This window comes from Fusarium mangiferae (assembly GCF_900044065.1).
Source record: "Fusarium mangiferae strain MRC7560 genome assembly, contig: FMAN_scaffold007, whole genome shotgun sequence".
In the NCBI taxonomy this organism is placed as follows: Eukaryota; Fungi; Ascomycota; class Sordariomycetes; order Hypocreales; family Nectriaceae; genus Fusarium; species Fusarium mangiferae.
The window spans coordinates 2,159,476-2,185,762 of NW_024573927.1; the positions used below are offsets into that span (position 1 = coordinate 2,159,476).

Below are 26,287 nucleotides of genomic sequence, written 5' to 3' on the forward strand. Positions count from 1 at the left end.
GCCCAAAGCATTATATATATTACTGTGGGTAGAATAAGACAACAAGTGAGCTTGAAAATCTGCTGCATGACTAGGGACAGACTCTGAGCGTGTGATTGGGCTAGGGAATGTCCGCGATAGCCGCCGTGGCTTTAGGACTTATCATGATCGATAACGCCTGGCCAATAAGCAACATTTGTCTCACACATTGCGTACTGATTTATTATGCGACGCAGGCTCTGGAACGAAAAAGAATGCAGCTTGAAACGGCGGTGTCCGCAGGCTGTATTGCATATGGTTGCCTTAATCTGCCTTGGGCACGTATGCGCCGCAAGGCAACTGATATGAGCCTCAAGAGCTTGAAAATGAAGTCTGTGCTAAGAGGAAGCTTTCCCGATCGTACTTTCGCTTTTTTAGATTGTAATTGTTGCAGACAAAATCACAGCAGATCTTGGGAAGTATGTCTAGTAATATCGAAATCGAAACTAGTCCCCTCCTGGCAGAATCCAACACTGATGAAGCCAAAAGAGTCCGAGATGAGGCTAAGGCCACACTGCAGCAGAAATATCCGACTCTCGTTGACATGGCTGCCATCGACATACTGAAAGTCTTTGGAGCTATGAGAGAGGCACGACTGGAGATTGCGGAATTATGCATTTCAATATCTTTCCCTCTCGTTATTTTACAGTGCCGTTCTCTAAGCAATCTTCTGGCATCTCTGTCTGCATTCGATGATCACGGAAAAGTACCCGAAATGACGTGGCATGCACGAAATCTCTCCATGTTGGGCAAACTGGAAAATGGATTTGGCTACTCGTGGAGATACCAGTGGTGTCTTGTGTTTGATCGCTGGAGCGATCAAGTCAAAGATTATCACTGGCTTAGTGACAAGACTGGCGACTTGCGGAACAACGTTGCCCACATTCGGCCTATTTTCCTCTCTGTGAAAGAGGCGTTTTTGCAGATTGACAAGATGGCTGGGACATATCTAGTGGACTTATTGTCGGACGTACAGCACGCCTTTGACATGTTTGAGCATAGGTTGGCGGAATGCTCGGCGAAGGCCGACGAATTGCGTGTCGAACAAGGTAAGACTGGGTTGACAGTCCCCGGCTCTTCTTTTGTTAATTTGATACTAATCTCACTAGAACGCCCCAAGCACCTCTCACCATTCGTCAATTCTTCTAGTGGTCAATCATGGTCGAGCGGCTCCAATATTCCATCAGGTGGCATTACCCAGAGAACCTCATTCGGGAGAGATGGCAACACCACTGCAGTCCAGATGGACAACAGTTCTACCAAGCCCAAGGAGAGGCGATTGACGAAGCTACGACAGCGCTTTAGCATCAACCCTGACGCGCGTGAAAACCATTGGACAACTCTTTTTGGACTTGGCAAATCACCCGTTGTCCTGATCCTTACCACCGCAATGCCACCAACCATCTACTCTACCATTCTATGTGGACCTCCGGATGTAGTACCTGCGTTAGACAGCAACTTCTACTCAACGCTCAGTCAGTTCATCTCATCACTCGCAGGACTGTACGTCATCATGGAACCAATATTCAGCGGAAATAAGAAGGACAAGATCAAGACAAGCTTTCCTAGAACGTTCTACACGATGCTCACACTGTCGTTGCTGACGAGCCTGACGAGCGCGGTCACATACGCTTGGAGCCCAGCGGCTAGTATTCCTCTGGCATACGTATCTGGACTGGCGCTTAATATCGCGACTCTATTGATCATTCAGGACTCGGGCAATCAGATCAAAGAGACCAACAGATACAACGAGGACTTGGTATTTGCTGTCAATGAGTTGGAAATGGAACTGGCAGAAAATCGGGCGGAGAGATCGTAAAGAGCTTAGTTGGATGGTGAATTGATGTCGGCGGGAGAAAAAGGTATTCGAAAACAAATCAATTAGTATACACCACGAGGCCCTAAAGTAATGCTTTGTTCATCACTGGAGGAACGAATATGACTGTGAACGCGACGCGTATGTAGCAACTGAGATATGCATCTATCGAAGTATTACTGAAATTTCTGCACGTGCCACAGCCGGAGTTTGCCATTCCTCCCCGGACAACACTGCAGTTCCTCGACAACACCGTTAATCATATATGGCAGAACGAGAAGAAAGCAGTCCTGCCATCGAGGCGCACGGCTCAGATGAAGGGCCTCCTTCAAAGAGACAAAGAGGCTTCATTGCCAGACAGGTAAGCATCATACCGTCTCACCGCGGATGAGATGACTCAAACATGATAGGCATGCGAATACTGTCGCCAGAAAAAGACAAGATGTGATGAAGATTTCCCATGTGGACTTTGCAAGTCCCTCGGTCTTCAATGTAAATTCACCCAAAGAAAAGCAACGCGGTATGTCTCATACTCCTTCAACTAAACGCCAATGCTAACAACATCAGGAATGAAGCTTCTCTCGGCATGATCGTCAACATCCTCCGTCGCATCGAAGGTAAAATCGACGACTCGAAGCCTCACGACTCGCATCCCACAGAGCATCGCTCCATCGCCGCCGCCTTACGACCGTTCAACCCGAGATCTCCAGCAAACTCAAGCGAAGTACTTGGCGTCCCATCGTTTCTGCGCCACGAAACCATCGACTCACCAGCTGCAACAACTGATCCCAATCCCGCTATTTCCTTCAGTGCGCACCAGGTCCTTTTCTGGCCAGCTATTCAAGCGGCGCTTCCTGAATCTGTAAAGTTAATGTGTCAGATGCAGGGCGGTACATACTCTACCCGCCTCGAAGCTTCACGGCCGAAGCTCCCGCACGCGGCGTCTGTCGACATATCATCAGATTGGCTATCTAAACTTAGTATTGCGACGTTGAAGCAGTTATCTGATGTTTATTTCACGACGTTTAACCTCGCAAACCCTATTCTGGACCAAAAGACTTATTTCCAGCGCACGCTTGGCGTTGCGATTGACGGGAACTTTGGGATTTGTATCGAAAGCTGTATAGTTCTTGTTGTTATGGCTTTAGGGTCGATGGGGCAGAAAGCGCTGCAGGAAGCTGGGTTTGCTGGGACGCCGGCGTCGAGTCCGTATGTTGGACAAGACGCTGAGATGCCGGGACTGGACTTTTTCAATGAGGCGAGGAAACGGTTTGGGTTTTTGATGTGTGAGCAGGACTTACAGGCTTGCCAGTTTTATCTACTATCAGGGTAAGCTTCTATGCCTTGTCTCGGGATGCTAGCTGACGTTAACAGGTTGTTCTACGCTGAGGCTCTAAGACCCATCGATTGGTGGGCAATGCTCAGCAAAGCGAGCGCGTGCAGCGCCTACTTCTGGAACAAGTAAGCCACCCTTCATCATAGATCGAACCCATCTAACTCTTCAAGCCTATCGCGAGATCGCGATGAGTGGATGCTAGACATGCAGTCCCGCCTGTTCTGGATAACGAGCATGTTCGAAGCCGTCCTCTCCCAAGAACTCAACCTCCCTCCCAGCAATTCCCTTCATCTCGAAGAACACATCGCTCTACCGAAGTTCATCTCCGCTCAGGATATTGCATCCTTTGGATCGTTTCGGTATCCAGGTGATGATCCGTTCTTCCACTATCACTTTTTATCGCAGCTTGCGCACCGACTTATCTTGACAAGGGCGAGGAATAGTTTGTTTCACTTTAGTAAGTTTAATTGAGGTTATTATTCGGTAAGAAATGCTGATCGTGGTAGATCCTACTGCGGATTATCCACCTGAACCTGTCGAGGATGAACTTATTCGACAATTGGAACAGTGGCGCGAAAGACTGCCGCCTATGCTTCAGTTTGATCCGAAGTCGCCCTTGACGCAGGCTGAGTCTCCTTCCGACGCACTTGTGACGGCCTGGTTGCATGCTCGATACTTTGTCGCGAGATATCACATCGGTCGACCTCTACTGTAAGTACATCCATCCAGTAGTCCTCAAAATACTGACCTTAAAAGCCACCGAGCCCTAGAGAGACCAGCATCTCTGACCGAAGGGCATCTCCGAAAATGCCGCGACGCCATAAGCGCTGTTCTCGCCTGGGCTTCCGTAATTCAAGTCACAGACGCAATGAGGAGCTGCAATCCTCTCAAATTCTTCGTCTGCAGCCAGTAATGCTACCTAGCCCCTACCATTGCATACCAATTCTAATCAGACTTCAGAATATTCGGCCAAATATGCGTCATATACGCCCTCAGCGTCTCGCCATACCCCTACATCCGCGACATCGTATCAGACGTGAACAAAAAATGGACAAACTTTGCTCTAAACTATCTCGAAGCCGGAGCATTCCACAGCCCGGCGATAGAGCAGGACTTTAAAATAGCAAAGACTCTCTGTGAGGATATTGGAAAGATATGAGCATTATCGAATCGGTAGATCAAACTGCTTGCAGGGTTCGGCTTCGGCATAAAAAATAGATGTAAATCCGCAGTCTTGTCGGTTTTACGTCACTATCATCTCGTTGATCACTATCGGACTCATCGTGTTTATCGGACTTTAGTATATTGTGGAGAGTTGCCGTCCGGATCGCTAGCCTCTTTTGCGTTTTGGAGTTAGTGCCTATGACGCGAACATCTCTCCGTTCCCACCGCCGGTACAACTACAGTGCCGAAGTTCCGTGGTCATTTTCATATATTTAGGCGTAACAGTTGCGATACTCATTTCAGAAACCAAACTATACATTTATCCCGTCTTTAGTCAAACTGAGAAATCATCAAAATGTCGGAAGATGGTCTCGCCTTCAACTGCGCCGTCATCACTGGTGGGGGCGGCGGTATCGGCCGTGCGCTAGCCGAGTACTTGATCTCCAAGGGCAAGAAGGTCCTTCTTGCTGGACGAACTGAGTCGAACCTCAAGTCTACTACTCAAGAAATCGGTGCTGCGGGTTACTATGTTCTTGACACGGGCAAGACAGCCGACATCCCGGCTTTCGTCAAGAAAATCACCAGCGAACATCCTGAGCTCGACTGTCTCATCAACAACGCCGGTGTCCAGCGCCCCATTGACGTCTTGAAGAACGACGATTTTCTCGAAAAGGCAGACCAGGAAATTGACATCAACATTCGTGGACCGATGCATCTCTCCTTCGCCCTAATCCCTCACTTCAAAACCAAGCCCAACGCTCTCATCGTCAACATAACCAGCGGTCTAGCCTACATCCCATTCTCTGTCATCAACCCCGTATACAACGGCACCAAAGCCTGGTTACACTTCTTCTCCATGAACCTGCGCACTCAACTCAAAAACACCAAGATTCGCGTTGTTGAGATTGCCCCGCCGATGGTGGAGTCGAACCTCCATCGTGAGAGGGAGAACCCTGATGATAACAAGAAGGAACATGCGCCGCATACGTTGACAATGGAGGAGTTTATGGGAGAGATTGTGCCTAAGTTTGAGAAGGGCGATGATACAATTGGGGCGGGTATGGCGGCTAAGGCTATTGACACATGGTATGGGGCTTTTGGGGGACTGTATGAGGGTGTTGCGAAAGACTATAAGAGTGCCCTGTGAGGCTGAAACCTTTTGACCTCAACCTTATCACAGTCCGTACAATGGTCTAAGGCATCCCCACTACATAAATGAGCGAAGTAAAAAAGAACCTATGTTCATCCCTTCCAGACGGCAAGCGCAGTGACTCGAAATCGTGATCTTGCAATCCTGGTGACTAAGAAGAAAAGCATGCTTTAGAGACAATATGCATTGCGCCTAAAAGGCATAAAGATGAAAGATTCTTGTAATGCGAGTTATTCGTATCGTAAGATGCTTTCGGCTATCATATGAACCCAACTGTGATAAGACCGGGAGGTCAAGGAGGCTTCAGACCCAATGCACACAGGTAAAACACGAGTCAAAACCCATGGGCAATATACTTATTGCCCTCATGCAAACTCAATCCTTCTATTAACGGGTATCCTTGTATAATGAGCGTTGGGGCAAAGGCTAGGAGGCTTAGTCTATTGAACCAAACTCGAGAACAATCAAGATATCTTACCTTCGTCCAATATCAGCATTAAGCATACCGTGGCGGCTTCTCATCTGGATATCCACTCAAGCCCTCGTTAGGTCTATCCGCTGCCAGCGGCTTCTCGTCCTCTCTCTGTACATGCGCAGGTGGCTCAACACCCTGTTTCTTCCATTCCCGACGAGCAATCATATCGTCAACGCCGCGCATATCTTGTTTTCCCTTTTCAGCGATAGCTCTATTGTCGGCGCTATCTTTGAGAGTTTCTGGGTGTTTAGGGTCGGTGTCGAAGACTTGATCTGTTGCGTCGAGGACTTCGCCTCGTAGAGCGTCGCCGGCTCCGCGGATGCCCTTCAGGCCTGTCTTGACGTCGTCAATGATTTTTGACATTTTGATGGGTTTGATGTTTTTGACGGTTGTTGGGTCAAGGCTTGGCTTGATGGTTGGTTTATATCCTATGTTGATGTATGACGTAACCTGGGACATGACGTATCTCATCTCGGATCTCCGGAATAAACAGGATGCCACAGCCATGCGGCATGGCAACACCTTGGCTTAGTCACTTGAGATGAACTAGTTTTAAAGTGATTGGAAAATATTTGTACTATTAACGTGAATTGCTACCACAGAATGGAGTGGCTTGTTGAGGAGTCAAAGCAAATCAGCAAATGCTCCTCAAGTACTGATTGATTGATAGTTTAAGCTTATGACATTTCAACGAGACATATTAAGCCAACACATTGAAAAATCTCAATTAACTTTAGATTTTAGAAGACAATATGGGTTGCCCCCCGAGTACAGGTCGTTTGTCTATATGTAACCGAATCTGTTATAAGGGACAAAACGAGAATTTGCGGTGGCTTTGCTGGCTCTCATAATCGAAACCTTTGCTCAGATAATAACGAAGTCATATGCTGCTGTTGATTTCAAATAGCAATGCCATAGTTCACTATGTTCGGAGTTACAGTATCTACAGAATTGCATTCGAAGAGTTTCTAAATGTATACTGCGATGATATTGGTAGTGTTCACACATATCTAGAATTGATGAATAACAAGGTTTTCTTGTGCTGATAATTGTAGGTAGGAAGTCCGGGGAAGACATCACAAAAACACGAACGAAGGGATCAAGCATTACCATCCACCTCCGGCGGGGGATGGACGACAGGGATCCTGTGTACATACTAAGGTGCCTAATACGTTATTTCACTTTTCTGTATAATCAGGCTGAATAGCTAGTCCGGGGTAAACCGTAAGGTTAATAGCTATAAGCGTTTCAATGAGAGCTCCTAAGACCAGAAAAGTATATCACAAAAGCTCCATTAAAGCTCTCCCCCGCCGGAACTCCCGCCGGAATTCTTTCAAAGACATGGTCTTGTCGCTTTGACCGTTTGACGGCGGGGGAAGCCTTGTGTTCCTGGTTTAGGCGTCGGTAGATCTTCCCCGCAAACGGGTCACAAGAACAACCTCCGTATTACCAGGATCTCAATTGCCGGTTATCCGTTGCCGTACCTTTTACCAGCTAAATATTGCAGGGTTCTCCAGGAAATGTGCGTAGATCATGGGGATGGAGTATTATATAAAGGAGGGCATTTACTGTAGTCATTGTCGTGAAATAGTATCGATTCAAGCATTCTTCTTTAAACACTTCTCTACAATGTGGATTATCAAGGCCTGCTCTGTCCTCGCTGCTGTCTGCACCGTTGCTGCTGACAGCGCCGGGCCCAAGATCGACTTTTCCTCCAATACTGGATCTCCTAAGCACCTCGCTTCTGGTATTCTATACGGTATACCAGACAATACCAACCAGATTCCAGACAGCCTTCTCTCTGGCTTCGGGTTCAACTACTACCGAGGTGCAGGTGCTCAAGTCTCTCATGGATGGAGCTACGATGAAGCTAGTTTCCAACAGCGCTTTGCTAGTGCTCATAACAACTACATCGTCACGCGCCGCCACAACGGCGGTTTTGTCTTGCTGCTGAATGACCTTTGGGGCTTTGATTGCTCCTCCAATAACGACACTTCACCTGGACCAGGTGATAATGGTGATTGGTCATCTTATGACAAGTTTGTTCAGGCCGTCATTGCAAATGTCAAGAAGTATAAGATGCAGAAAGGTTTGGTCATTGATATCTGGAACGAGCCGGAGGGGGGCTGCTTCTGGGGCCGGAGCATTGATCAGTGGCTTCAGATGTGGGGTCGTGGCTGGCATCAGTTCAAGTAAGTAACAAGTAACCTCTGAAGATCAGATGCCACATAGACTGACTGGCTATTCAGTGATGCTTTCGGGAAGAACGTGTTGACATCTGGACCAACTCTTGCGGGTCAACCAGGAATAACCTATGACTGGTGGACCCAGTGGGCTCAATTCGTCAAGAATAATGCCTCCATTCCTGACCAGTACGCCTGGCACGAGGAGGGTGGCTCAGGCTCCAACTTCGAGTACAGCTACGGCGTCTTACAACAGATCCTCACAAAATACGGCCTTCCCCAACGCCAAATCAACATCAACGAGTACGCCACTTTCAATGAGCAAGTCCCGGCCGGATCCGCATTCTGGATCTCTCAGTTCGAGCGCCGTAATGCTATCGGTCTTCGTGGAAATTGGCTAGGAGGCACCCAACTTCACGACCTAGCCGCCAGTCTTCTCTCCAAGCCCGATCCCTCGAATTACGCTTCTACGGGGTACTTTGCCAATGGAGACTGGTGGGTGTATAATTACTACTCGCGTAACATGACGGGACACCGAGTTTCGACTTCTGTGTCTTCCGATGGTCAACTTGATGCATATGCGACCGTGGATACTACGGCGCGCACCGCTAGAGTATTGCTTGGCTGCCACCCGCCTACCACTGGTACTTACGATGTGACATTTTCTGGTCTGAAAAAGTTGGGTTTGCCGTCTTCTGGAACACTTCAGGTCAGGACTTGGAAATTTGCCGTGGGTAGTGATGAGCACTACAGCCAGATGGGACCTCCTGAAGATTTGGGCTACTATGGTCACACTATTAGCAACGGTCAGGTTACTTTGCCGTTCTATCAGACTGACGAAGTGACTACATACGCATGGGAGTTCAAATTCTAGTTCTTCTTGTGTATTCTGAGTTGTCGGCACACGTCGGGGTCGGGAGCTGGGGACGATCGATTTGTGTGTTGTGAAGGATGTGATGGAAGTGTTTTAGGTAGTGGAGAGCAAGAGTATTAGCCAGTAGTGAGTTCGAATCATATCGCGACGAGATGTATCAAGCAGTGTCACTATCGATCAGTAATCAACTACTGTATCATTCTTGAGCCGACATCCTATTATTATTCCCACTCTGCTGGTATTTCAAGTTGGCAATAAGGTGAAGTGCTCATATGCTAAACTTACCCTGTATTTACCTCGCCCTAATTGGTCTCTTTAGGTGTTAGAGGACGCTAACGCCCACGTGGTAGCGCTCTTTGGCTGCCGGAGCTAGCGGCATCAGTCAGCAATGACGCCAACGATTCACGATGCGTTGTTTACAAACCTCGGACATTCCTTCGTAACCTCAACATGCGCCTTTAAGGCTAGAAAAATGGTCATTTTGACTTCAATTCGAAAGTCGCCAGCTTATTTATACGCCAAAACATACTGTCTTTGCTCATTGGTCTCCCTCGTCCAAGCGACGCCTGTTACATCGAGGGTTCGGGTAACTCATACAAGATCTCGCTTTCGGAACGGTCGAGTTGTGGTTTCGTTGCCTACAATAAAGGGAAAGGGCCATACAGACTGTTACAGATCACCGTTTAAAGTCTCGTTCTCGCAAAGAAGTAGGGAAATCGTTCAAAGATGGTATCAGAGAGCTGTTGACTTGGCATCTGTCAAGACGCTCCTGCAGAGGGACGAGACGGACTTTGCAACGTACCCGGAACTGCAATGGGATGCCAAAGTACGACAAGGCTCCTATCTTCATTACGAAGAACAAAAGTTCATTGAGCTTCGCAAGTTGAGGATATCCTCACAAGGAGAAGATTACTTGCATCGCTTCCTAGATCTCTCACCCAATGAGAAAGTCAACCCCAAAGATGTCCCGCTCATCGCACTGGGCGGCTCAGGTGGTGGGTACAAGGTGATGTATGGATTCGCCGGGTTCATTTCAGCTGCCAAGAAGCATGGGCTATGGGATTGTATTACCTGGACTGCCGGCGTTAGTGGAAGCTGCTGGACTCTTGCGGCTTACTACACCATCGCTCGACATGATGTACAACGATTGATCGATCATTATCTCACAGTGGCGAGTGAACTTGCACACCCCATGAGTATCCATGCTTTGAACATGGTCGCACGAAGTAAAAGGGGAGTTTATTTTCTCATTGGTCCCCTGGTCAGCAAAGCCCAGAAGAGCATCATAGGCTTGGGAATCATGGATCTTTACTCTACTCTTACGGCAACGTATCAACTTCTGTCCAGAGAGCCAAAGGGCAGACTGAGCAGAGCGACATTTCAGTGGTCCAAGATCTGGCATCGATCGGGTATAGACAAGGGATTGGAGCCAATGCCGCTTCTTACAGCGGTGAGACGCGTGCCGAAGTATTCATACGAGCCAAAGACAATATCAGCAAAGGCTAGGGATGTTAAGAAACAACCGACATCTCGGCAACTTGACTCTATCGAAGGAAACTATCAAGTAAACTCAAGAGCATCTGTAAACAGGCGACCTAAGAAGCTCTTCCAGTATTTCGAAATCTCGCCCCTCGAAGTGGGCAGTCCAGATCTCAACCGTTATGTCCCAACTTGGGCATGGGGGCGAACCTTTATCTCTGGATATTCAGTGGATCGTCGTCCTGAGCAGCCATTCTCGCTCTTACTGGGTCAGTGTACCAGCGCTCCGGCGGGTCCTTTGGCGGAGTGTATTAAAGCTCTGTTGGTCACTATACCCAAGAACACAATGGTGGCACGATTGGTCACTGTCTTCAACAACCTACTCCAGTCGAAGCGCTTTGAGGGCTTTTGGGGAAATCCGATTCGTGCGGGGCATGATCCGAATCCGTTCTATGGACTGGAAAGACCTGTTGGGATGCGAGAGCATACTTCAGAGCATTCCACGTATATTTCACGAGTTGCTCATCAGCGTCAAAGAGGGATTCATAGCAGCGACAAATCCGTTTCCGATCCTGCGGACTTACAGTCACATTATTTTCCGCCATGGGAAGCACAGGGACGTACACGACTCATGGACTCCGGTATGGCAAATAACCTGCCGAACCATATTCTCGCCCGACCAGAACGAGGCGTTGACGTTTTCATATCGTTCGATGCATCTTCGGACATTCACACTGGAGCAGCAGTTCAGCGACTGCACCATTTCGCAGCCGACTTCGACATTGAGCTGAGAGATGTAACGCGGGAGTTCCACAAGCCACAGCGGAATATAGCCTTGTGCTCAACTCATGGGCTGGAAATTGAATCTCGATATATAGATCACTACGCCAGAGTCTTTCATGGCACGAGGCCGAGTGGGCAAGATATGTATATCATCTACTGCCCGCTCTTACCGAATGCCTTGAACCCGGATTTCAATCCTACGGTGAGTTTAGTAACTCCTGCGGAGGAATGTGCTGATTAGCCTAGACTTCATCGTTTTCAACATCGACCAATCTCATGTGGACGCCCGATCAGGTGAAGAGCGTTCTAATGACGGCAGAAGCGAACGTTTCAAACTATGCTATTGATACCATAAAACGGGTAATAATGAAGGTTTACGACGAGAAAAAGAAGCATAGACTTAATACACATGGCAAAGAAACCTAGATAAGATGACAATAGACTCAGCTTTGGACAACATCGTTAAGCCCAGCCCGCAAATACATGGCCTTCGCTAGATTTCCAGGATCAGGCTTGAACCATCCCTGACATCTTGGACATAAAGCTCTCCTGACGCTTCCTCTGAAATCAGCTAGCGCGGAATTGTCAAGGCATTTTGGGCATCGATATTCAAGCTCGAAAATACTCTCGTGTTGCTCAGCACGACGCCGCAGCTCCTCATCCACTCTAGCGTCAAAAGCTTGTCGTTCGGCATTCGTCAATTCGGGTTCAATCCAATAAACGTCGTAGAAGCGCAAAGATCGATCTTTATTCCCCAGAACAGCAGGATTCTCAGTTTTGAAGACTCCGTTATCACCCCATGCACTTCCCCATGAGTTTAAAAAGGTTAGCGAGTCGGGGCTGCAGCTGACCAACACAACGGCGTGGCCACCGCCGCACTCTTTGTCAACGTCAGGGGCCATCTGCGCTTCTGTGAGAACGGTAGTACGACTTGCAGACTTTCTGTGAAAATGTTTAGAAAATGTGTCCCAGCCATCCTTTGATAGCCCAAACGTAGCAAGCACTGGGCGACGCCGGAGCACTGCTTCGCGAGCGCCTTTCTCGTCTACCTCTCGGAATTTGAGGGGGCGGTACCAAATACACGCATCGGACAAAACTTCTTTAGTAGGCTGGCCCGCTTTTATCTCTGGGTATTCAGATAAAATTCTTTCGCGTATCTCAATGAAAGGAGGAACGCCACCTTCTCTGGCGACAATGCGAAGTAAAGCCATGTGTACCACAGAGGCGACAGCATGCGCGTAGCAAATACCCCTTGTACCCTGATTAGTAGGTCTGCGGTGAATGGCAAGATGTTCGTTGTTGATGTAATCGTCAAGACGTATTCTGCCAACGATATCCAGTAAGGCATCTGCTGAACCGAACCGGGCAGAGAGCAGCAATGTACAAAACTCTTCCAGCGCTGTGACAGTGCAAACAGTGCAAAATAGGGCAACCTCCCCGGCTGGAGGAATTGTCCAGCCAGCAGCGGCTAAGACAGGAACTGGATGTGTCAATGCATGGATTCGCTTCGACATATGGAAGAGATTCCGGGTGCCCTCGTCCCAGAGCGGATTCGCCTCATAATACAAGGCTCGCTGCGGGCCAGAACGATCGTCTGTAAGTTTGACTGTTGCGATTGATACTTCCTCCATTCGAAGATCATGAGCGGCCGTTGATGGATCGCCATCTGTTGAAATACCATCCGACATGAGTACGAGTACGCGACGTTTTGCTTCAGGTTTGCTTCGAAAAGCATCCCGGGCCTTCTGTAGAGCGTAGCACATTGGCGTAAGACCATACATGTACTGGCGAATGGCGTCAAATAGATTGTCGTTATCCTCTTCCGACACATTTCTTGAATCAGTGTCCTCGTGGTCTAGCCACTGATCCTGGAGCCGCTGAAGTATATCCACGACTTCAGAAACGGGAAGAGGTACAAAGTTCTCAAAATCCGATAGCCAGTCCCTTTGGATACGTCTGGCAAATGCTAAAGCCTCAGATCTCTCGACCCTTGAGTCTTCGATTGAATTACTAGCCATCTCGCCGGCCATAATAGTAGCAAGATATATAGCAGGAGCAGCAACAATGCCCCCAGGGACGATCACGGATACGGCGCATCCGAGGGCTCCTCCAGCAACTGCGCTATATTGCCGACTCGACGAGCGTAATCCGGCTACCTCCTCTTCAGGTGGAATGGCATCAATGAATTGTTGTACTTGGTCAGGATGAAGTTTCAAATGCGCGTCCACGATTCGAGCCTCTTGGCTACTGAGTTTCGTTTTTATGTGTCTTGATATATATGACACGTTGTTCGCGTTCGCACGTGCAATGAGAAGATCATGGCCGGAAGAGTTGTTTTCCGAATCGTTCAGAAGAGCATCTGCGATCCCACATAAGTCGGCTGCTTGAGGGTTAAGGTAATCCTCAAATGTCCGTAGTCCAAAGACGCCAACGAACATGAAGGCACTAGAATTCTGCTGGCGCTCTGCTTTTGCTAATTTGAGGGCCGCTCGAAGGACAGCTCTGAGTCGATCACCAGCTGGCTCATTCGATTGGCCTGGCTCTAAGGCGCTGCGCATTGAGCCCGAGACGTCGAGCAGACAGCCGACAATAATTTGGGGTGCTGGGTCTGGCATGATAGATAAATCTAGTAACCTGTGACGATTTCGGTGTTGACGCTCTATAAGACTGTAGTAACTGATAGAAAAGACGAGATGCTTGTTAGCCTGAGAAATGCTGCCTAAAAACCATTCTCGTTGCTTAACACATCTGGGTATGCACATCTCAAGCGGGGGTTGAAAGGGGCCTCCTTACTGGACGCCAGTCAACAAATTGATGCAAGATGATGTGGCAGACACGCCCCTTTCCCCCACAGGACTCTTCCTATATAGAAAGTGCTTATCTGGTATGTCTGGAGTATCTAGCGATTGTAATACAAATAGGCACTGAACAAAATCAAGAACAATGTCTTCGTTTATGAATCGACCATTATCTACCCCACGATCCTCCGTTTGCTATCTATCGCTGAATTAGACAATAGCGGTAGCAGTGTTTTGACATGCTACCTAACAGAGGTCTCTCTGGACTCTCCCATACTCAATTATCGCGCCCTCTCATACAAATGGGGAGTGTCGGCACGAACTACTCGGATACTGGTTAATGGGGAATGGCTAGTTGTCAGACTTAATATTGAGGATTTCCTACGCCACCTGCGACTGAATCTGTACTGCTGGGACCGGCAGTGCGGCTGCCAGAAGGAATCTCAGACCCCAGTGCCTCTCAATGACCGATTCACCTTCCCAACATTACTGTGGGTTGATGCTGTTTGTATCAATCAAGATGACCCGGATGAACGGGCACAGCAAGTAGCCCTCATGCAGCAGATCTACTCTCACGCATCGTCAGTCCTTATATGGCTTGGAAAGGCAAATGAGCAGACTGTTCCTGCATTTCGTCTTCTTTTTGGGCTGTCAGATCTTTCCAGCTCGTGTCCAGGAGATCAAAGGGATTGCATGGCCCATGTCATTAAGGACGAATGCTTTAAAGGTCATTGGCTAGCACTAGGCGAGCTTCTTCAACGGGAATGGTGGTACCGTGTCTGGACCATTCAAGAGGTTGTTTTGGGTTCCGAAATTCATGTCGTCTGTGGCCCATTCACGGTAGGATGGGGCGTGATCAGCAAGGCTATCGCAACTTTCCAGCTATGCTACCATTTTATGGATGAGCTGATGGAAGCCACAGCTATCTCTAAGACGTACCACTACTTTTTCCCACTCCAGAAGGGTGCGTATAGGATTTCCGTCATTGATTGTCTCAAGGCCGACACAAGACAAAACAGAGACATAGGTCCTCACAGCGCCCCTCTGTTGGTACATATTTAGCAGATTTACTAGACAAAATAAGAGACTACGACGCAACGGATCCCAGAGACAAAGTATACGCTATCATCGGATTACTGAACCAAAGTGGGTACAAGTCACCTCTCATGGTCAGTTACCAAATTACTGTTGAAGACCTTTACATCCAAGTTGCAAAGGTCATACAGCAAGGCAGTGAGACACTGGATATCATGAGCCAAGTAGAAGTTAAGCCTTCAACCCACCAAAGTATACGCTCGGGGTTACCTTCATGGGTTCCTAACTGGACTGTGCGTTCGATCTACAAGTCAACGTATGGGAATGCACAGTATCCAAGGTCAAAACAGCCAGACAGTGGGACCCCCGGTGATCTCAAGTCAAGTTTTAGCTTCACTGGAGACTCCAAGGCTCACTGCCGATTCCTCTCGAATAAGAGCCAAATGGTTGTCGAGGGCTTTACATTCGACACCATAGCCAAGATAGAGACGCGTTTCGTTGATCTGGAGCCTGGCATAAAGCTAGAGGGGGTAAAGCGGTACGGCTACAGGATAGGCTGGAAACCACCAAGCGCCTGCGATCAGTTCGAATGTCACGATTACTGGCTTGACTGGCTTGGCTTTCATGCAGACTTCCCTAGTCCTGCGGCCAAAATTCCACGACGAAATGGAGGAGACATTCGACGCGTGGACACCAGAGTCTTCAAGACACAAGTCTCAGGTGTCCTGGGAAGCACAGACGTATCAATAAGAGTCGGAGATAGCATATGTGTTCTGATGGGCGCCAAGGTTCCTAATATTCTGCGGCCATGTGGTAACTCGTGGGTACTTGTTGGTCCCTGGTAAGTACTGAATAAACAGCCTGTGCCATTACTGATAATTACAGCATCCTCCTTGATCGCGGTATCATAAACGGCGTGTTGATGAAAGGTTTGGGTGTTGGAAAGTTTACGCTTCGGGATTTCATCATTGAATAATTGCGGAGAAGAGAATTAGGCATTGTAGTGCTAAGCTGTTACTATTTTGGTGGAGCAGGCGTTTTGGGTGGTGGCTACAGATACTATCTGTTACGTGGTCTGATCGGCTAAAATACAACGCTATGACCGCTGTGCTAAAAGGTCTGCCACAAGCCCGTTAGAGGAAGTGGTCTGTAACAACAGGCATATCACATCATTTATTATTTAAGGAAATACTAATGTCTTCTTAGAGTTTCTAGACTTGCTGATGGACTTTATGAAACTTGCTAAATAACAAGTTCATATAAAAGAAAGATAAAGCATGACAGACGCAATGTCAGCACTGGCGTTTTTATCAGCAGGGTGTCCAAACGAGCCGGCCAATTATAGTTGCTAAACTCTAACACGCTAAGCTAGTCAAGAGGCTGAGTGGGGACCCGCATATGCCAACTTGTAATAACCCCTTCAAAGGTATAAGTACAGCAGACGAGCTTGCGTTTTCATTCCATTATCCTTTCTGTCTAGCTTTATCTCTTCTTCCTTAATACCAGGCCAGTCCCGAGCCATCTTGAGCAGCCATGTCGGAATGTCACGCTCTTCGAGTCCCAAACACACAATGGAACTTCTGCCCCTCCGCAGCGGCGTCCATATTATTCATGCTCCTCTTCGCCATCACAACCATCATCCACCTCATCCAAGCTATCCACTACCGCTCCGCATACTGCTGGGTCATCATAATGTCGGCCTTCTGGCAGGTCTTCACGTACATCTTCCGCACCGTCAGCATCTACAACCCAGCCAGCTTTGACTACTACGCCACATGGTTCGTCGTCATCCTCGTTGCGCCGCTGTGGACCAATGCGTTTGCCTACATGGTATTTGGGCGTATGGTATGGTGCTATACACCTAATGGCCGATTGCATGGTCTGAAGGCCTGGCAGTTCGGATTCGTCTTCGTTATCCTCGATATAATTGCCTTCATTGTCCAGGTTTATGGTGCGGCCCAGGCTGCGACTGGGAAAGACAAGACGTTGCAAGAGAAGCTAGATGCTTTGCACATATACATGGGCGGAGTAGGGATCCAGCTGTTTTTCATTCTCCTCTTCACTGTCTTCGGGATCCGTCTCTTCCGCCAACTCCGCAAATCGAACGAAGACATTAATTCTGGCACGCAGAAGAAGCCTGTAATGATGCTGTTTTATGCCTTGTTCCTTGCACTGGCTCTTATTGTGGTAAGTAGAATCCGGGTCAATCGATGAGATCACTAACTAACGAGATGCAGCTGCGTATTATTTTCCGCCTTGTAGAATACTCTGAAGGCCTTGACAGCACGATACCACGACACGAAGCCTACCAATATGCGCTGGACTCTCTGCCCATGCTGATTGCACTGGTAGTATTTAATGTTGTTCATCCGGGGCGCGTGATGGGTAGGGAGGAGACCATGCCAAAGTTTTGGCAGAGGAACAAAGGAAACGCTAAGGTGCGGTTACGCGATGTACCTCGAATCACGCCCTCCGAGGATAACTGATATTCCGATCCTTTCAGGACCGATTCGAGCGTGCTTTGACATGAATCTCACGTGGATTCTATTTAAGAAAGCCTAGGTAGATTCCTCTAGGAGACTCTTGTTCCTGTTCAGTTACAGAAAAGAACTTATATCTCTAAGATTCTATCATATATATCTGTGTGATATCTACCACGCAATAGGCTCTTCCCACTCTCTATCTTCTAGACCGTATCGTATCATGGCTTCTCTCTCCCTCGGTCCTAGAGACACAAGTACACTTCTGACCCTTCGCGGTCCAGGAACGTCTTTGCAGCTATGCACGTTCAAGTCTTCCTCTTCGGCTTCCATAATTCTCCGTGCGACTCGTCCAGTCAGGCGGCTGCTCCAAACGCCCTCTTGGGCCTGGTTGGACATCAACAAGGAGATTGCTCTCCGACGTATGGCAGGATCGCGGCACCATGCGACCGTCATGAACAAAACCGGTACAGCTCCAATATCGAGGTGAAATATTGGGGCGGCTTGTGTTTCTTCGAAGGTCAAAACTCGGCTGGCGCAGTTTACTAACTCCTCGAATTCGTTGGTATAGCTGTCAAGGCTGAGCACGTATTGGTGGTTTTCTTTATTCTCCCATGGCAGGACGATGTTGAAGTACCGACGGTGTAGATCTATGAGTGCAAGGGACCGCTGCTCGCTAGGAGTGAATGGGACTTCACCACGGGAGATAATGAATCTGTCAAGAGCTTGGGACCATTTAGAGAACATGGCGACGAGTGCAGAACTTGTTCTTTCTGCCAACTGTAGTGCTAGTATAGCATTGAGAGCTTCCCTAGCTTCCCGTAGGGAATTAAATGAGTGGTTGGTGTTGAACGGCGTCAATTGGAAGCCGGAAATAAATTTAAGGCAAAGTTCGGGCCTCATGTCACCCACCATCTAAGGACAGAATGTTAAAATAGCCACATTTACATCGGCTGATATACTTACCAAAGCTACCTGCAGAGCTAGCCGCGTGAACAAGGTTCGCATATGGTCGCGAATATCACTTAAATCGGTCGCTTGGCTATGCTGCACGTCGATCACTTGATACTCGCTCATCATCCGGAGGCCATCCTTGAATAATCGAATTGCTGTTCCAGTATGTCCTTGCAGGATCTGTTTATAGTGAGCAGCCTGGTGATGCGAGTCGAGATGGAGGTTACACTTACCTCAATACAAATGAAGACTAAGCATGACACTAAATGGACATGCGACAGCGATCTGTGAGAATCTCGTAGCTCCTTGATGGATAAATTGTAATACTTCAGTGCAAAAGGAATATCGTTTCCAGGCACACCATTCATGTAGGCCTCGTGGTATGCCGAGAATGAAACCAGCGCGTGGGAAATACTGGGCTCGGACTGGGCAACCTGTAGTATGCTGATCCCCCAGAACTCATCGGGGAAGAACGATGTCAATTGCGACAGGGTACGCTCCATAAAGAATTGCATAGACCGCGCTTCCTGGGAGTTGTTGTATCCGCATGTAACGATCTGTATTCGCGACTGGACCTGTGATTGCTGCTCCAAGGCTGTTTCTCCATAGCCGTCACAGGTGCGGCCGGTTGACGTGCCTATCACAACCGTCAGCTTTACCTAGGCTAGCACTCGAAGCGTCACTCACACCTTGTGCATGCGGGTCGTGCTTCATCACATTTGACACGACGGACTAGATGATGTAAGCAACCTGTGCTGATCTTGACGTTTGGGGGCTCACTTCTGCGTTGTCCATTAGTACTTGGCTCTCATAAATCTCTGGCCCTCAGCAGCGCCGACTCACTTGCAGGTCAGGCAGCCAAGCCGGCTCCTCTGTCCTCTGGCACGCACGCGCTGCCCCGGCTTCACTCTCGTCATTGGCACGCTTTGCTTGTTGATAGGATAATGTAGAATCCTCGGCCGTGTCTTCCGTGTCTTGCACGGGCTCGACTCATTTCATATGTTGGCTAGCACGGACTGAGGGTCCGGTGGAGATGCCCAGACGAGCGAGCCAATTATCTGTCGTTGACCGATTTCTAATCAAGAGAGAGAAACAGTCTATACCCTCATGAGATTAGTCTTCTGCACCAAACATCACGCACTAAGAAATGTTAAACTTCCTAGTTAATAAACAGGATAACATATGTATTAACAGAACAAGAACTAATAAGAGGCTCTCAATAACAGCTGACGAGACAAACTTAGTCTATAAATATGCTACCGATGTCTTTGAAACTAAAACCTTGGCCTCATTTTCAAGCATGCTACTATCAATGTTTCTTCCTATCAGATTCCAATGCACGAGCACAGCCCGTTGCCGCTGGTCTAGCGATGCGTCGGCAGTCGTCGCAGCGAAGAGCAAGCTTTATATTATCAGCCCAGTCTCGACTCTGTGTGGTATATTCAAAGAACTGGTATCTCTTTGTGCTCTGGGCAGAACCGAGTCCATACATGGGAATTGAAGAGAGCGTGGAGTCAGTCCATTGAGCCGTGCCAAGGCGTGCCCTTCTTGACCGCGAAGTCAGAACGGCTTGTCGTGTAAGTCTTCCAATTAGGGACCCAATCTTACTTCCCCGGTTTGCATTGTCTGCTCAGCCAGTCCGCCCATGTGCGAAGAGTCCTTTGTTGAGGCTCTTTGTGAATCCTCCTGCTCTCTGAAAGTGATCAAGGCCGATATATGTGACACATAGGTCGCCCATAAATTGGTCGCATTTATCAGCGTCGAAAAAAAAGTCCTCAAAGTCTGTCGAGCCTGGGGTGAGAAGGTATTTCTCAATCGAGTAGTGGCTAGAGTGCACAGTATGTAACTCAGAACTCTTGCACGAATATAAGATTGTCGCGTAGGCGATCTATGCCACTATCAAAATCGTCCTAGTCCAGTATCCGCTGACCAATTTCGACCGAGAGAGCCTCGCGAAGTTAAATCAAGGGTTAACGGCTTTATAAAGAAAAACAATATGGATAAGCTTAGATGCTTTCTAAATAATGCCTGTATTGCTTTTCTTTACTGCTACACGCCAAGAGCACGGTTAAACGTGACCAGGATACCTCGCAGCACCTATCTGATGTCCTTATGAAACTTTCGGGAACAAAATTCATCAATTACGAGATTCTTATACGTGCAAAAAAGGATAGCCTCGCTGACGCTCGCAATCGAATATAGGAACAGCCCGGTGCGGGGGTCGAACCCGCAACCTTGAGATCGCGTACTCGTAAGAGTCTCACGCTCTACCGATTGAGCTAACCGGGCGTGGCTCTTAATTGTTGAAAGACGCTGCTCGGATTTGTCATCATGTTGGCCAGTCACTCTGGCAGGAAACTTCAGATCTGCGCATCACCATTGAGGGCGTTGCCTAATTTCGTCGATGGACACAGCAAGAAATTGGCCAAACATTCATGTTTGACGTTCATCTTATGCTGACTCTGTAGGCAGTTTGTCGCTAGACATGAGGTGGTTGGTAATTGATTATACGTGAATGCACCAGCGACAAAAGGTAAGTATATCAATCATACTGACATTCATGGTAAATACTCTAACTCGCTTCTCAGGTCATCAATATCCATTATAAATTCCAATAAACTCTCCCACAATTGCAAAACTCAAACAGTAAAGCGGAACCTCGGGCTTCTCTCACCCATAGACTCAATCTCCTCCTCAGTCTTGCCCTCAAGCAAGTAATCCTGCTTACCCTCATCACGAAGCTTGTTCTGTCGCTTGAAGTGAAGATGGAGGATAATGTTGAGGACTAACGACACAACAAGCATCCCCATGCTGGCACCGTACCCGGGGCGGTAGTGTGGAGCATACTGGCTAGAGAAGAGGAAGGGAGATGCGACGCCAGAAGCGTTACCGATGGTCAGATGCATACCCGTTGAGAAAGCTCGCTTTCCGTAGCGAGGGTTGTTGGCGGGAACCCAGGCGAAGGAAATACCGGATGAGAGAAAGATGCCGATTGAGACGAAACAGCAGCCTGCGTATGAGACAGCGGCGCCTTTGCCAGCGATAAGCATACCATAACCAATGATGGCGGATCCGATGCCTCCCATGACGAAGAAGCCTCTCTTCTGGGTGATGTCACTGAGACGAGCGCCGATGAGATAAGTGATGGCTCCGATAGCGTAGACGGGGACAGTCATGGCTTGGACCTCAGCTGATGACCAGGTACCCATAGCCTTGACAATGGTGGGCAGGAAGACGACGAATGAGTAGAGCATAGCCAAGGTAGGGAAGAGAGCGAAGCAGTAAACCCAAGTGGTCCAGTCCTTAACACCATCAAGAACATCCTCCTTGAGAAGCTCTCGGTTGTTTCTAGCCCGACCGACCTGCTCATCATGAATCTTCTGCAGGTTGATCTTATCCTCCTCAGTAAGAAACTTAGCAGTCTCAGGGCTGTTAGGCAGAACAAAGGGAATGACAACACCGGTGGCGATGGTAGGTGCACCATTAATAAGGATGATCCATCGCCACGCACTCCAGCCCATGGCACCGTCCATAAAGCTAATGCCGTACGCGACAAGACCACCAGCGACACCGGAGATGGCAGCAGTGGAGAAGAAGTATGCGATACGAAGTGCAAGACTCTTGCGCCCGTAGTACATGGAAAGGTAGAGCACGACACCAGGGAAGAAACCGGCTTCGCAAAGACCGAGGAGGAGACGGCAGGCGACGAGGGCGCCGAGATTATTGACCCAGGCGCTGCAGGTGGCGACGATGCCCCAGGCGATGGTGAGGCCGGCGAGATAGTAGGCGGGTTTGAGCTTCTTGATGATGAGATTGGAGGGGGACTCGAAGAGCTGAAGGGCATTAGCTTCGGAAAGAATGGGGGAGCCTTTGGGGAGCTTACACAGTAGGTGACGAAGAGTACGGAGACGGAGAGTTGGAACTCGTTGCCTGTAAGACCCAAGTCTTCTTCCATGCGGAACAGACGAGCATTTCCAATGTTGACTGCAATCTGTTAGACCCTTCATTGTCTAGCAGAGTAGATTGGCATACCTCGATCCATCATATTCATCAGATACACCCACATAACCATCGGAATAATGCGATAGTCAAGCTTTCTGAGGATAGCCCTCTCAGTCTGCTTATCAACATACTCATAGTTCTCACCACGCGCCTCCTCAATACCCCTCGCCTCAGCCTTCATATCAGAGCCAGAAGACGAGTTGGGGCGCGTAGGCTCTTGATGAGCGGAGACATTATCATGTGCTGTCATCTTGGCTACCAAGCTGAAATCAAGAAAGCCGGGGAATGAAGAAAGGGGAGTAGTTTCAACCCTGAGAAGACGATGTTGGATGATCGACGGGAGAGAAAGGGCGGTGGATGGGGGACCGGTTTTATACACAAGCCAAGATATTTCTTACCCCGTGGGAAAAGATATCTGGACCTCCCCACAAACCCCAAGGTGTCTTCTCCATATCGCAGATTCTGTTATCCAACGCCAAGCATATGCAATTGCCACGCGAGGCTTGTCTTGGCAGCTGTAACGCCTTATCCAATCGCTCTCATTCGTGTGACAGCCTCGGACAATATCCACACGAGGGTTACAGCCAAGGCTCGCCATATCTCCTTCACAATCTCGACCCATATCTGCATCTTGCAAGTAGATATCTTCTCATGATTCCCCGGATTTTGCTGTCCTCCCCACATGCCAAGGCTGTGACAACGGCTCCGCGTTTTGGCAATGCGTCTTTTTCTGGGGTTGACAGCTCAAAATATCGCCAGATCAACCCACGAAGCTGAAGGTGTAGTAGCGATCTCAGGGGCGGCTATCATTTGAGGCTGCAGCATTCGACATAGCCGACACGTGGCGGACGAGCGGAAGAATTACCACATCGATGGCAAGCTTATGCAGATGGGGTTTTTCATCTTGGCTGTTTCTTGGCGCTCCGAATGCAAAATTTGGGGTGAGAAGAGAAGAGAGAGATGTGCAGTTTTAGGCGAGATGTGAGACTATGCTGACCCCCAAACTTTTGACGTGGCCTCCTCTTTGCTCCGCCTTTTGTGCCCCAACTTATTCATGCTTAAAATAAAGACGGCCAATAGGAATGAGGTTAATGTGTTGAATCATCGGGGTAGGTGAGAGTCCATCTCCTCGACTTGTTCCAATCTATTGTCCTCTCTTGATAGTGATTCAAGTGCCATCGGCCAAGTCCGGGGTAAAAAAGCACGGATGGGGCACATCAGATCATCTCAGATCACAGCATTCGACTTTTTTTCTTCTCACATCTGCATCTGAATCTCTAAAAACAGAAAAAAGAGCTCTCGCCGACCCCATGGGGAACACCATACGAGAGGATGGAGACGAGTTGGAGAATGCGGCCGTTTCGACGCGCCAGCCAAGACTGCCAAGTCTGCCAAGCGTACTCAAGTCGAACGAGTTTTTTTCTTCTGGTGGAGCGATCTCTTGGGTACTCGTCATGGTATTTCCCTGTTCCGTTGTTGAGAATGAGGGCTTTGTGCCTTTTCTTTTCTCGGCGTCCGGTAACCCGGGAATCGTGGGGATTTGCTTGGCATGTCGAACCATCGCGGGGAAGGGAACAAGAGTCTGGGGAATATAGATTTGATTTGAGTGAATTAATGCTGATGTTGAGCTGAGGTTTGAGGTACATCCTGCATAGCCAAAATTGTAGGTTGCCATGTGGCTTTTGCATGATATTGAATCACGCTTGTAATTTGACCGCCGCGTTTACTACCCGGGCCATCTGCCGTGAGGGGAAGCGCTTTCACTGACAAACAGAAAATTCTAGTGTCTTGCAGATCATTTGGAGAAAACCACCAGCAGGTAAACCAAGGGGCCAAGAAGGTTCCCTCGAGATCCGTTTCCGACGCATCAGGATATGTATGTCCATCTTGGCGGATGCAAAACACGCGTGGCTGGCACACCTCGGTTTTCTACCGAAGAGGCTTGGCAGGCGTCAAGTTCATCATGCTTTTGTCTGTATCTTAAGGTTGATCTGCAGATGTTCATGGTATCAATCTGGCTGTGGCGGCAAGAGGGTCTTGCAGCTGCCAAACGCTGCACACAATCGTTTCCTGTTATGTGACGAATATAACCAGTGCATTGCTGTCTGCTTTGAAATCTATAAATTTGGCAATCGGCAAAGAACAACAATATTGGGCAAACAATAAACAATAGCTGATGCAATCGACTTTACCATTACTAGACAATCGCGAAACGTGTTTTACCATCATGCTCTGCTGCATCATGAACTGGGATGATTGCACTTGATTGCACTGGCAAATTCATCTGTGTCGCGTCACAGGGTAGCAAGCACTTTATGCCAGTGCACAAACAATTTGCATAACTCAGTGGCAGCTTGTGCCAGTGGCAGTACGTAGCGGGGCAACAAGTGAATGCCACTGGACCTTAGGCAGCCATTCCCTGCAATTTAACCCTGCTAGACTCATTTTAGCTTCCTTCTCTTCCCAACTCTAACCACTCTCAACCCTGCACGCGCACCCACAACCGTTATTCCCGAGACAACGGCTTTTGACATTGTAAGTTGACTTCGACCGGATGACTCCTTCGGCAGCGCTGACCTTTGCGCGTTGAAAGAGCCTCATTTGATCAAACTTTGCTGATTGATTTTCTCTCAACAGCAGCATAAAAGGCGTTCGACTGCGCGTCCATTTGTTCGTCACTTCTTCCCCACGAATATCCATCACGACCATCGCTAAATCGCCCAAGATGTTCAAGCAACGATCTCACGAGACCCATCACAACACCCACGTCCCCGAGATCAAGGCCAATCCGGGTGAATTCACCGTCGCTGTTCTCGGCGACAGCCTCTTCGAGCGCTTTAAATCAACCGGTAAATTCGTGAGCGTCGAACCGACCGCCGACGAAATGTTCAAGCTTCGCTCTCACCAAACCCACCACAACACTCACGCTCCACAGATCAAGAACAACCCTGGCCAGTACACCACCGCCCTCCTTGGCGCCAGCGGAGTCGAGCGCTTCAAGACTACCGGCCGAATGCTGAGCATCAACAAGGACTCGCGCATTCTCAACCTCGGTGTTGGCGGCGACAAGATCTTGAATGTTCAGTACCGCATGGATCAAGGTCTCGTCCGCCTTCTGAAGCAGCACCAGCCGAATCTCAAGACTATGTACATCCACATGGGATCCAACAACCTCAAGAAGCAGGGTCTTCGAAAGGGGGATGCGGATGCTTATGGCGCAGTGGTCAAGCAGCTGCGCACTGAGTTTCCCGACATGACTGTTGTCATCACTGCGTTGTTCATCCAGCGCGGTCTGGGACTTGATGTGATTGAGGATGCGAACAACAAGCTCAAGGCTATTGCTGATGAGCATGGATGCGTGTTCCTACCTTTTGGAGATGATCAGGCGGGGATCATGAGCGAGGACAATGTTCACTTGAATCAGTTTGGGTATCGCAAGTGGAACGAGATCCTCACCAACGACATGAACAGCCGCTGAATAGCGTGCTCGTACCAACTTCATGAGCGCGAATAGAGCTTAGGTGGTCTGAGGACTGCCATGCATTGCATTTTGACGCAAGCGAGCCATCGTCCCTACAGAAGTAAGTGGCTTCATAAAGTATCTCACCTCATTGAATGAGCTAACCTTTCGTGCGCAGAAGTCGCAGGGATTTACCTGCAGTATGTTATTCTTTACCAGTCCAGGTCATGATATTGTGTCGCTACGAAAATTTGGATGGCCTTGAAGGAAGGATACTGAT

General features: G+C 48.6%; 12 protein-coding genes and 1 non-coding gene across 13 annotated transcripts; 8 read left to right on the forward strand and 5 right to left on the reverse strand.

Annotated features, from left to right (window-relative positions):
- Nucleotides 1-439: 439 nt before the first annotated feature.
- On the forward strand, nt 440-1,837 carry FMAN_13919 (uncharacterized protein; the record flags this gene model as incomplete). The annotated part of the gene is made up of 2 exons (XM_041833449.1): nt 440-1,067; nt 1,128-1,837. The coding sequence occupies 2 exons, from the start codon at nt 440-442 to the stop codon at nt 1,835-1,837; spliced, it is 1,338 nt and encodes a 445-aa protein (XP_041683812.1).
- Nucleotides 1,838-2,099: 262 nt separating this feature from the next.
- Nucleotides 2,100-4,329, forward strand: FMAN_13920 (uncharacterized protein; the record flags this gene model as incomplete). The annotated part of the gene is made up of 8 exons (XM_041833450.1): nt 2,100-2,195; nt 2,245-2,354; nt 2,402-3,163; nt 3,209-3,295; nt 3,341-3,627; nt 3,677-3,881; nt 3,927-4,079; nt 4,131-4,329. The coding sequence occupies 8 exons, from the start codon at nt 2,100-2,102 to the stop codon at nt 4,327-4,329; spliced, it is 1,899 nt and encodes a 632-aa protein (XP_041683813.1).
- A 360-nt stretch (nt 4,330-4,689) lies between these two features.
- On the forward strand, nt 4,690-5,481 carry FMAN_13921 (uncharacterized protein; the record flags this gene model as incomplete). Its single annotated transcript, XM_041833451.1, has 1 exon — nt 4,690-5,481. One exon carries the CDS (start codon nt 4,690-4,692, stop codon nt 5,479-5,481), a length of 792 nt encoding a protein of 263 aa, XP_041683814.1.
- A 499-nt stretch (nt 5,482-5,980) lies between these two features.
- On the reverse strand, nt 5,981-6,322 carry FMAN_13922 (uncharacterized protein; the record flags this gene model as incomplete). The annotated part of the gene is made up of 1 exon (XM_041833453.1): nt 5,981-6,322. The coding sequence occupies one exon, from the start codon at nt 6,320-6,322 to the stop codon at nt 5,981-5,983; it is 342 nt and encodes a 113-aa protein (XP_041683815.1).
- A 1,266-nt stretch (nt 6,323-7,588) lies between these two features.
- FMAN_13923 (uncharacterized protein) lies at nt 7,589-9,016 on the forward strand (the record flags this gene model as incomplete). The annotated part of the gene is made up of 2 exons (XM_041833454.1): nt 7,589-8,151; nt 8,209-9,016. The coding sequence occupies 2 exons, from the start codon at nt 7,589-7,591 to the stop codon at nt 9,014-9,016; spliced, it is 1,371 nt and encodes a 456-aa protein (XP_041683816.1).
- A 472-nt stretch (nt 9,017-9,488) lies between these two features.
- Nucleotides 9,489-11,704, forward strand: FMAN_13924 (uncharacterized protein; the record flags this gene model as incomplete). Its single annotated transcript, XM_041833455.1, has 2 exons — nt 9,489-11,480; nt 11,525-11,704. The coding sequence occupies 2 exons, from the start codon at nt 9,489-9,491 to the stop codon at nt 11,702-11,704; spliced, it is 2,172 nt and encodes a 723-aa protein (XP_041683817.1).
- A 17-nt stretch (nt 11,705-11,721) lies between these two features.
- Nucleotides 11,722-13,893, reverse strand: FMAN_13925 (uncharacterized protein; the record flags this gene model as incomplete). Its single annotated transcript, XM_041833456.1, has 1 exon — nt 11,722-13,893. One exon carries the CDS (start codon nt 13,891-13,893, stop codon nt 11,722-11,724), a length of 2,172 nt encoding a protein of 723 aa, XP_041683818.1.
- A 206-nt stretch (nt 13,894-14,099) lies between these two features.
- On the forward strand, nt 14,100-16,087 carry FMAN_13926 (uncharacterized protein; the record flags this gene model as incomplete). Its single annotated transcript, XM_041833457.1, has 4 exons — nt 14,100-14,162; nt 14,218-15,044; nt 15,104-15,952; nt 15,997-16,087. The coding sequence occupies 4 exons, from the start codon at nt 14,100-14,102 to the stop codon at nt 16,085-16,087; spliced, it is 1,830 nt and encodes a 609-aa protein (XP_041683819.1).
- A 557-nt stretch (nt 16,088-16,644) lies between these two features.
- On the forward strand, nt 16,645-17,597 carry FMAN_13927 (uncharacterized protein; the record flags this gene model as incomplete). Its single annotated transcript, XM_041833458.1, has 2 exons — nt 16,645-17,298; nt 17,349-17,597. The coding sequence occupies 2 exons, from the start codon at nt 16,645-16,647 to the stop codon at nt 17,595-17,597; spliced, it is 903 nt and encodes a 300-aa protein (XP_041683820.1).
- A 165-nt stretch (nt 17,598-17,762) lies between these two features.
- On the reverse strand, nt 17,763-19,340 carry FMAN_13928 (uncharacterized protein; the record flags this gene model as incomplete). The annotated part of the gene is made up of 5 exons (XM_041833459.1): nt 17,763-18,506; nt 18,558-18,725; nt 18,779-19,182; nt 19,235-19,277; nt 19,326-19,340. The coding sequence occupies 5 exons, from the start codon at nt 19,338-19,340 to the stop codon at nt 17,763-17,765; spliced, it is 1,374 nt and encodes a 457-aa protein (XP_041683821.1).
- A 1,411-nt stretch (nt 19,341-20,751) lies between these two features.
- tRNA lies at nt 20,752-20,834 on the reverse strand. Its single transcript is given in 2 exon segments — nt 20,752-20,787; nt 20,798-20,834. It is a non-coding gene; the product is annotated as a tRNA-Lys (tRNA).
- A 350-nt stretch (nt 20,835-21,184) lies between these two features.
- On the reverse strand, nt 21,185-22,797 carry FMAN_13929 (uncharacterized protein; the record flags this gene model as incomplete). The annotated part of the gene is made up of 3 exons (XM_041833460.1): nt 21,185-22,378; nt 22,429-22,529; nt 22,578-22,797. 3 exons carry the CDS (start codon nt 22,795-22,797, stop codon nt 21,185-21,187), a joined length of 1,515 nt encoding a protein of 504 aa, XP_041683822.1.
- Nucleotides 22,798-25,272: 2,475 nt separating this feature from the next.
- FMAN_13930 (uncharacterized protein) lies at nt 25,273-26,025 on the forward strand (the record flags this gene model as incomplete). The annotated part of the gene is made up of 1 exon (XM_041833461.1): nt 25,273-26,025. The coding sequence occupies one exon, from the start codon at nt 25,273-25,275 to the stop codon at nt 26,023-26,025; it is 753 nt and encodes a 250-aa protein (XP_041683823.1).
- Between the last annotated feature and the right edge of the window lie 262 nt (nt 26,026-26,287).